Consider the following 9,377-nt stretch of genomic DNA (forward strand, 5'->3'; position numbering starts at 1 on the left):
ATGTTGGAATCGGTGTACCCCGACTCAGAGCACGCGTAGTGCCAGCCGGGAGTAGGAAATGTAGTCCAATTACTTCGATGAGTAGTAGCAGGCCAAATGACCATAGGGTTCAGATACCTACCGTCGGCGCTAATGCATTCGATCGCGGTTATAGTACTGCGATTCACCTGTACACCTCTGTGGCTCTGCATGTCATCCCTGCCCACGAGAACCTTGACGGAACTATGCATGGAAAGCATGACGCCGGTCTCGTCCATGTTGTAGACATTCTCGGCAAGTATGGCTGGATCTCGAAGAAGCGGCTCGATCACCTTATACCAATGCTTGCTTTTCGGGTAGATGTGTATTCCATGGCGTTTCCAGTCTAACGCACCGACTCTTCTCGATTTAAGCTCCGGGTGGCGGCTCTCGAGACCCTTCGCCCAGTTCTTACCCGGTGGCTTTGCTGGTCTGGTAGAGGTCGGTCTGTGACGTGTCGCACTAAAAGCGAGGGAAGGTATGTGCTTGATGCGAACGGGACGTCCGAGATCTGACATTTGCAGCAAGAATCCGACGACCGCCTTCTCTTCGCCAGCTGTGAGGTACTGTTGACTCTAGGCCTTCTCCTCGATTAAGCGTCGTCCGTGGGCGCGATAGTGGAGTGTGGAGCGAGGCACCCCGCTGTGATCTGCAAGGGCACGATACGAGTTAGGTACGTCGGGGGGAGCACCTTGCGCTAGTGCTCGGCTTGCGTTATCCATAATGTGAAGCGTTTACTATAAAAGGAAAGGGGTGGGAATGGGAGGGAGAGGAAGAGCGCAGCGACGCTCTCGTGGTGCTCGAGCGAGCGACCATGCGACGTGTCCTTAGAACCTTCCAGAATCTCTAAACAATGCGCCACTCAAAGCGCCACAAAGCCACTTCGGACGCCACTTTCTGAGCTACCATTTTACATCCTTTTCGACGACAACACTATTAACTCGTCTCAGAACTCCTCTAAAATTTCCACACAGCCTCTCTAAATACGAATCAACTCTTCTTCTAGTCGAGATACCAGTAACGCATGGGAGGGCCGAGTAAACGACGATCCAAGATCCGAGAAATCCTGACACCGACAACAAAATCGGACTATCGACCTACGTACGAAGCATATTATCTCACGAAACTTGGGTAGACTGAAAAGGAATACTGATCTAACAGGAGGATGTATCAGGATTGACAATTCAATCAAAATGCGTTATAAAAGGGAAGACCTCGGTCCACGCGTCCCGGGACATAGTGCGTCCCGTGATACAAGGAGAGACGTTAATAGAAGATTAGGCCGAGACCTTAGAACAAGCGAACTTCTTCCAGGCCGACGTAAACACCATTCGAGGTGAAGCGACTTACGAAATGCTTATCTTTAAGCTCAATTGGCTTAGAGACAACAGGAAAGAGGATAAGCGAGGTATACCTCTGTCGAGCATAAAGTGACGATTATCTTCAACTGTCTAATGCGTTCGAGCAGCGATTAAACCTACATAGGAATAGATTGCGACACGATACTCTAGAAGCCTTCTTCAGAGGGCGAGATTTATGACCTGAGAAAACATACTGTACGGCATTGCCCTCTCCTCTTGCGGTGTAAGGAGCTGCTGTCGACCTCCTCACTCTAGCGGATAATTCACCTAGAGACTAGCTAAGGGGTTACAGAGGGGTGGAGAAGAAGAGAATGCTGAACGACCGGGGGCTCAGCACTACCTGACAGAAGCCATGCCTCCGTGCTTACCAGTCTTTGTTTCTATTTACGGAGGCAGAAGATTGTGTATCTGGAACGCTCGTCTCGGGGCGCACCGTGAGTATTCAAGCTTAGTTACAGGTCACCGTACTGCTGAGCTGAGAATTTCTTCTTCGCCTCCTTCACCACCTTCTAAACCCTGCAAGTCATCCACAATCGCGCCGGAGACGTACCAAAATCGTAACATTCTAGGCGGAGTGAATAAGGAATGTGTTGGTGAGTTATGAGGTTCATACGAGTTGTACTGCAGCGTCTGTGGGCGTACGAGCAAGTGGTCTCGACAGAAGCGAAAATTGCGAGGTAAACGCGAAGTCATTTTCTGTCGCAACCCTGCCCGCTTTTTGTCTCTAACAAACACTCGGAATAAGATGGAGAGTCAATTGAATAGGCCCGAGACTCCGAGCGCGATCTAGGCAGAGGTGGCGCCAGACGAGATGATCTGCCGAAGGGTAGGGTCGGCCATTTCGCCACATTCGGTACACCCGGATGCACTCTGCCTTATTTTTTGAGCCTTCCTCTTGGCCCTCCTCCATCCTACGTACGAGAAGTTACATAGAAGAAACTGTGTAATGACTAAGCGGACGTACGGCATGTGCGCTGTGCATCGCGCTTCTGGATTTTTTGGGTGATGGGACAACTGACTACTCCGACGCAAGACTTTGGCTGATCGATCACGCGTCATTCTCTTTGCATCAACGCCGGCGAACCCACAACACTACCCATGCTAAGACTCGATAGACAACGATTATTGTGATCAAGATTGCCGCCCAAGTCCCAGTCTGACGATCGTCGTATCCGTACTGCTCCAACACACCTCGTCCAGCAATCAAACACTCTTCCTCTAGCTCTGTACGATAAATGCATGAGCAGCGGCCCACTTCCTGCGCTGCACAAGAATAATTTCGGTCTCCAAACTCGTTGACCATCATGCCTTGGAATACGTAGGACTGGTAGTCGATATAGTGGAACAAGTACCGCCAGAATGGATTCAACGTCTGAGGGCGAACGAGGAACCCACCTGTACACATCCACAGCCCATTCGCGAACGCAGTCCCGGCCAATGCCACGATAAAGACAGGTACCGACGAGCTGATAAGTATGACCAGCGACTCCGCTGCAAGGAGGTCGAGGAAGAGCCAGAGGGTCCAGATAATAAAAGAGTGTCCCGTCGGATTGAAGTTACACAGCCAATAGACAACGAGGGAAAAGACGAGCGCAATAGCCAGCAGGTAGGGGACGCCCGTGAGGAAGTTGGCAATAACGAATGGAGTAGGTCCGTACAGGCCGTTTCCGCGTTCTCTAGTAAAAAGCGCGCGGTCTTCGAGAAAGGCCGGGATGTAGGCAACCGCCATGAACGACATGAATGCGCCGCTGAAGAAAATGGCGTTGGTGAGAGCTTGGATGTTCTCCTGCACTGGGCGCAGTCGAATCCATATGGTCCCCATCATGATCGCCAGGCCAAGATACATGGCCATGCGGATGCCATAGGCCACCACGTCCCGGTATGATTTGATGAAAGCCCGATGGATCAAAGTTTTCGTGATCACCACGAATCCCGGCCGGACGTAGGACTGTTGATCCGGCACCTGCGGCTCAATTGAAGCTTTGACATTTGCATACTCCATTTCCGTGTTGGTCGTCTGGATCTGCGACGATCTCAACCATGCATTCCGTACGACAGGTAAAGTCTGCCCAAAACCTGTATTTGCGTACGCAAGAATGTGCTCAGCAGGATTAGTGAATGGGGGGACAGGACTTTGCACGGCGCGAAAATATGGTTGCACTTCGGCGATGCTTCCGTTAAATGCTGTGACGCCGTGCGTCAGCAGCAGAATCTTGTCGAACATCTCATAGATTGCCGTTGAAGGCTGATGGATAGCGACCACTGTCATGAGCGTGGGGAAGGTCAGCCGTCGTAGGTCGCGATATGAGCGCCTTCATCATACCTTGTACTCCATGGTAATTCTTTTCACGAGCTTGACGATCTCAAATGCTGCTTGTGAGTCCAGGCCAGATGTTGGTTCATCGAGGAGAATGATTTTAGGACCTGTAATTAATTGTGCGGCAATGCTGACCCGTCGTTTCTGCCCTCCGGAGATTCCTTTCCTAACCGCAGTGCCCACAATTGTCCCGGCGTGATGGCTCAGTCCGAATGCGTCCAGGAGAAAGTTCACACGCGCCTGCTCGTCGGCCGGACTGAGCTTGAGCGACAGGCGGGCCGCAAACTGAAGCGTCTCTTGTACTGTCAAAGATCCGCAAAGAGCGTCGTCCTGTTCCACGTACGTCGACAGTTGGTGCATGTATGACGCCTCCACTTCCAGACCGTTGATTCGAGGGCCGCCCGATATCTTCGTCGAGCGGTTGCTATGCCTATTCATCAGAGCGTTCAAAAGTGTCGATTTACCAGATCCGCTGCGGGAGATGTAAGCAAAAACAGAGGTGAATGCTTGGTATGCACCTACGAGGGTCCCATGATCGCCATCATCTCGCCGGCTTGAACGATGCCACTGACGTTTCTTAGAATGTCTTGTGAATGCGCTCTGCGTGGTTTCACGGTCACCGAGACATCATTCCAGCTTAAAGATCTAACACTGTCGTTGGTGTTGTAACCAATTCGTGGGGTGCTATTCATTGCCATTTTTCAAATATAACCCGGCTATGGTGAGCTGGGAAAGAACGGGGATCTGCAAGGTGAAAATCCAGAGCGTCTTTCTATATGTGTTATCAGTCCCGACTCCGGAGATGAAAGCTCGAGTGGGATCGCCAGAGATGATTCAACCGCGAAAGACTACCGCGACATGGAGGAGACTAGCCCCCGAGCACTGCCACGGCTAGCTTGTCGCTAATACAAGGGAAGCCAATGAGCACAACTAATGCAGCTACATCTCTGGCCAACTGTTTATCTATTGACTGCAGTATTGTGCCAAGTAGACTTGGCGTTGTGTTGTAGTGGCTTTTGTATGTTGTCCAAAATTCCAATGATATGACTTGAGTACTCCACAGATCACAGATGTCTTTACGAGAAATACTCGAGACGTAGGCATATACTCCTGTTGCCGTGTACATAGATTTTCACTATAGTTGGTATACCTAGTCGTCAATGCTTCATAGGTACATACCTCTGCGTCCGCCTCTCAAAGTCTCGGGTGGTATAGCAAAGAAGAATCCCAAATTGCGCCAGATTGATAGTTAGCAACACCAACTTTTCTGGATGTGGAGGACATATACTGCTGTATTGATGAGAGACGACATTGCCTGTTCTGACCGATGCCGCTCTTCCGAGGCAGACATGTCGAGTGAATGCTCGTTCGAAAAAATTGAAACATCGTAATTGACAATCGTATCATAACTTTACTCAATACGCAGCTTCGGCGAGGCTAAGACTGCGGCGCAGGTCCCGCGCCGACGATGATCTGGCGTTTGCGCCTATCTGGACCTAGTCCACTTGGAAGATAGATAACTTGAAAGATGCTAACTGCCGTGTTTCCATGGGTGTTGTGCACCTTGACTGATCATCCGTCCGAGCTCGGACTTATGTTAGCCGCACAATACAATCGCGCAAGATTCGACCCACGAGTGTTTCGTTACATAAAAGAAACTGATACATATCCTATTTGGAGGTTTTCAGTATGTTTCACATGTTCGCAGAACACAGGCGCTCTTCCCTACCTACCTGAATAAACGAAAAACTAACGTGCGAGTCTTTTAGCGCTATGGAGGGTCATCCAGTATACACTGTTCGCTCTAAAGGAGTCAATATGTGATTGTATTCGTCTCAATACCCCTTCCAGACTGACAAGGACTGGCTTGATCGCGCGAACATAGGCATCAAGCTTCTTCCGTTAGAGGAGTCCTTCCCCGCGAGCCACCCAAATTTACTAACCACTCGCGGGGAGAAGTAGAAGCTTGTGAATCCGGGATGGATGCTGACAATGGGCCCCGAGGGAAGCATTGCGTGTAAAGTGGCAGACGCTCCAACGAGATGGTTTGAACATTTCCGACATCCGCAGTCCGGTAACTGATTGTCGCGAGAAGTTGGTGGACGCGCCGTTGCAGCTGTGTGCATCTGTTCTTCTCTGCCACAAGTTCACGCTTCATTTCAACGACAACCTTTTCCAAGTGTTCCATGCGTTGATTGCTCTCTCGTATGCGTTGCCTTTTCCGGCTTTGCGCATCTCGATCTTGCTGGCGCTTCAGTTTTAGTTGGGCTTCCGTCATGTCCCCACGTCTCCGGCAGACTGTGCGTTTGCGTTGACACGAGGTCAAAGGCAACTTTATGTCGCCTCGAGTTTGGCTGTTGTTGCTGGTGAAGTCCAAAGAGGGTTGAATCTCCATTGCCACAGTATTTCGTGTGTGCTAGGCTTGAGAGACATCAATGGCAGCAGAAACTACCACACGGTACCTACTATATTTATACGTATGTTGATGCGAGGCGAATCCTATCGCCGAGCAAATCACGATGGTTACCTTAGACGTTCTAATGCATGAACTTGTCCTGAAGTTTGTTGCCAACCATGACACACGCGGATCGAGGTGCAGGCGTCAGCATCGCGGCCGACACGCAGCATCATCGTCCTAGCGCTTTGGCTAGCAGTGTAAGTTGTTACGGATATTGCCGACTTTATCCGACTGCCGGATGCAGAGAGAAGACCGAATACGAAGCTACAAGCTCAAGTTGTGCCAAGACTTCCATTCGCATAGCCAAGGCACACATAACTTAAGACGAGTATAACTGCGACAAGAGCGGACACTGTCCGGAGGATAGTTACTGTAACGCTCGACATTTGGTCTTCTTTCTTTTGCAAGAAGAACGTTACAGATATTGTACTAGGTATCGCACAGCTACCCTCAACTCCTTGCTAAGCCTTCAAGAATAGAACAGAATTATACCTGGACTGATTTCTCAAACCCCCAAGAACATCTGTGTACCGACTAACCTGGACAGGCAAACCAATACTACACTCGAACGGAAATGAAAAGTCATGTAAATGACAAGCAACGTAGAAATGCTTGTCTGCTCCGACATCTCTGCCCGTAGAAACAACGAAGCTACTAATTACTCTCACTCCGCAGACATGTACTGTACTTAGTACTGTGTGCTACTACAACACTGTGTATTTATCAAGTCTGTTTCAAGGCTCGCTCAAGTCCTCTACTGCTCTTCGTGTCGTCGTCGTCGTCGTCGTTAGATCACGTGCCCACGAGGCTTTCTTCTTCTTGTCCGACATGTTCAGCACCTCGCACCATGCCTCTTCGAGAGGGCCGGCCTCGAACTCATGTTTCTTAGTTGGATACGACGGAGGAAGTTCCTGGTCTTGTGAGCTCACCTGCGCCGTCGAGTGCAAGTAGTGCAAGCGTACCAGTCGAAATGAAGCAAGTATGGCTTCCGGCTTCAATGGCATTTTGGCAGGATCTTGACGGGATGGTGGTTTTCCCATGTTCGTTGGAGCTTCCTTAAAGGCTCGCGTCTTCCCTTGGACCGTCCTGTATACGTCGTCAATATCAAACGAGACCCAAGCGAGCAAGAGTGCAACGACTTAGACGGAAGTAAGGCGCCTGAGCATGTCCGTAAGAGGCGAAATTGCGCTAGCAGAGGTAAGCTGTCTTGCCGTTCCCGAGCTCGAGCTTTTCCGTTCTCTCGGTGCAAATCATGCGATTCGTTGCCAATCTCTCAATCGCGTAACCGTATCATGCATGCTCCGCTGAGAGGACTGCACCAGATGACCTCCATGCTGTTGTATCTCTCTTCTTGCTACTGCAACACGATATTGAGTATATATTTTGAGAGTCGACACCCTAGTTTGCTAGGAAGACGTGCATACCGACTTCTAGGTTAGCATGTCCGACAGGAACGTCCTGATAGTGGTTGGTAAGCTAGATGGGATCAAAAACACAACGCACGGCCCTGACGAAAGCAGGAGCGACTTCTACATCGTTAGGAACCCTCGTCACCATATGCCGTCTCATCACACTTCTTCAGCGACGTCGCAAGTATGGGCTCGACGACATGGCCATGTACGCCGCATACGTCGGTCTTATTGGCTTCACCATCGCGTCGTACATTTCTGTTTGGTTTGGTGTTGGGTTGCCTCTTTCAAGAACCTCAAAAGCATTGCAATCGAAATGCATTCAGGTAAGGAAATCAAGAACGTAAAGCGGGGAAGCGAGGGAGCAGGGAGCGAGCTCTTAAGAAGTGGGCTGTTCGGCTAGTTCTACGCTCATTCGCTCGCGGCTGTCCGCTGTGGCGCAGCCGTTCGCAAGGGGTGCGTGTCGGGGACGCCGGGAATTCCGTGGATACGAGCCGACGCTGCAGCCTTGTTTTAGCGCACTAGAGCTATTTGAGGTTTCTAGGTCCACGAACCTCAATGAGTCATAATCACAGCTGGGATTTTCTTCTTCTTCGCCAGCCTATCCTGTTCTGCACTATCTGTCTGCGCCCTTTGCCGAATTTAGCTTCACTCTTGGCATCTGTTTCATCTTATTCTTCTAGGCTCTCCGTTACCAGCTCTTTACTGCGCCTTCTGGTCTTGGCTTTCCCTGCCCCTTTTTTGCCCTTCTTCCGTGATTTTGGCCAGTTCCTCTTTGGAACTGTCCCCTTCTGAGCTGTCCCCCTCTGAGTCGGTCTGAGTATGTTCCTCGTTGACGAAATCTTCGTCATCTTCGTCGTCTTCGTCACCGTTCCACAGATCAGGATCGTAGTAATGGTACATGCGTTTCTTTCTCTTTGGTAGGTGAGGAGGAATGCAATTAATACCAGCCACGAAAATGGCAAGGTGGTCCTCGATGTAATCAGTCTGGAAAAGTTGTCCTAGCAGACTACGTTCCCAGAATTTAGCAACCCTATCATCACCCATGTCGCCGAAGTTTCCCTAGATCAATTGAACCGGTGCTCTTTCCTTGTGCACCGATGGAACGAATGCTAGTCCTCCCCTGTTGAAGTCTGCTGGCTCCTGTTCGTCACTTTTCGGCCCAGATACCTGACTCTTTGGTCCTTTGTTGGACTCTTGTTCGTTTGATTCCCGCTCATTCGATCCTTCTTCGTTCGATTCCCGCCCATTCGATTCTTGTTTGCTGGACTCTTGACCCATTGATTGCTTGAAGTCACTTGATGTTTCCTGCCTCAAGTCCGGGCCTGAGGAACTTTCTGTCGATTTGTGCAGCTTAAATCTAGGTGCCTCTGATTCACGTTGTTCGCCTTGCGGGTGGTTGGCCTGATATTGTGTTTTTGCAACTCCAGGATACTTCTGCACAGTCCAGATGGGCAGACCGAGATGGATGCCTAAGGCATCACTGTCAAGAGTCACGTGACTGAGTGGAGCTTATCTCCCCTCAGTTCTCCTGCTTCCTGTGACTAACGAACACAGTCACACATGGGTTGGTTCCTGCTATTGTTCATCGATTTGGGAACTTGTCCAGAGCGTAAACCTTGTAGTCACGGCATCATGTACATTGGGGTTTAGATGGTGGAGTATGACCACAAAGGCCCTGAAATATTTACAGCAGCGATTTGAGAGTCGGCAGGACAACATTGAAGAAACCAAGGAGACAGTGAATGCTCACCCTCTGAACGGCGACCCAAATACCGTAGCATAATATCGAACGTGATTTTCACGGCTCCATC

The 9,377-nt window shown here is 50.1% G+C and overlaps 3 protein-coding genes across 3 annotated transcripts; all 3 read right to left on the reverse strand.

The window, feature by feature from the left end:
- Positions 1-2,448: 2,448 nt before the first annotated feature.
- M409DRAFT_71691 (uncharacterized protein) lies at positions 2,449-4,394 on the reverse strand (the record flags this gene model as incomplete). Its single annotated transcript, XM_033819284.1, has 3 exons — positions 2,449-3,624; positions 3,703-4,168; positions 4,219-4,394. 3 exons carry the CDS (start codon positions 4,392-4,394, stop codon positions 2,449-2,451), a joined length of 1,818 nt encoding a protein of 605 aa, XP_033659226.1.
- Positions 4,395-5,584: 1,190 nt separating this feature from the next.
- On the reverse strand, positions 5,585-6,091 carry M409DRAFT_61747 (uncharacterized protein; the record flags this gene model as incomplete). The annotated part of the gene is made up of 1 exon (XM_033814866.1): positions 5,585-6,091. One exon carries the CDS (start codon positions 6,089-6,091, stop codon positions 5,585-5,587), a length of 507 nt encoding a protein of 168 aa, XP_033659227.1.
- A 2,174-nt stretch (positions 6,092-8,265) lies between these two features.
- Positions 8,266-8,610, reverse strand: M409DRAFT_31133 (uncharacterized protein; the record flags this gene model as incomplete). Its single annotated transcript, XM_033810202.1, has 1 exon — positions 8,266-8,610. The coding sequence occupies one exon, from the start codon at positions 8,608-8,610 to the stop codon at positions 8,266-8,268; it is 345 nt and encodes a 114-aa protein (XP_033659228.1).
- Positions 8,611-9,377: the final 767 nt, after the last annotated feature.

Source organism: Zasmidium cellare, assembly GCF_010093935.1.
Source record: "Zasmidium cellare ATCC 36951 unplaced genomic scaffold M409scaffold_110, whole genome shotgun sequence".
NCBI classification, from domain to species: domain Eukaryota; kingdom Fungi; phylum Ascomycota; class Dothideomycetes; order Mycosphaerellales; family Mycosphaerellaceae; genus Zasmidium; species Zasmidium cellare.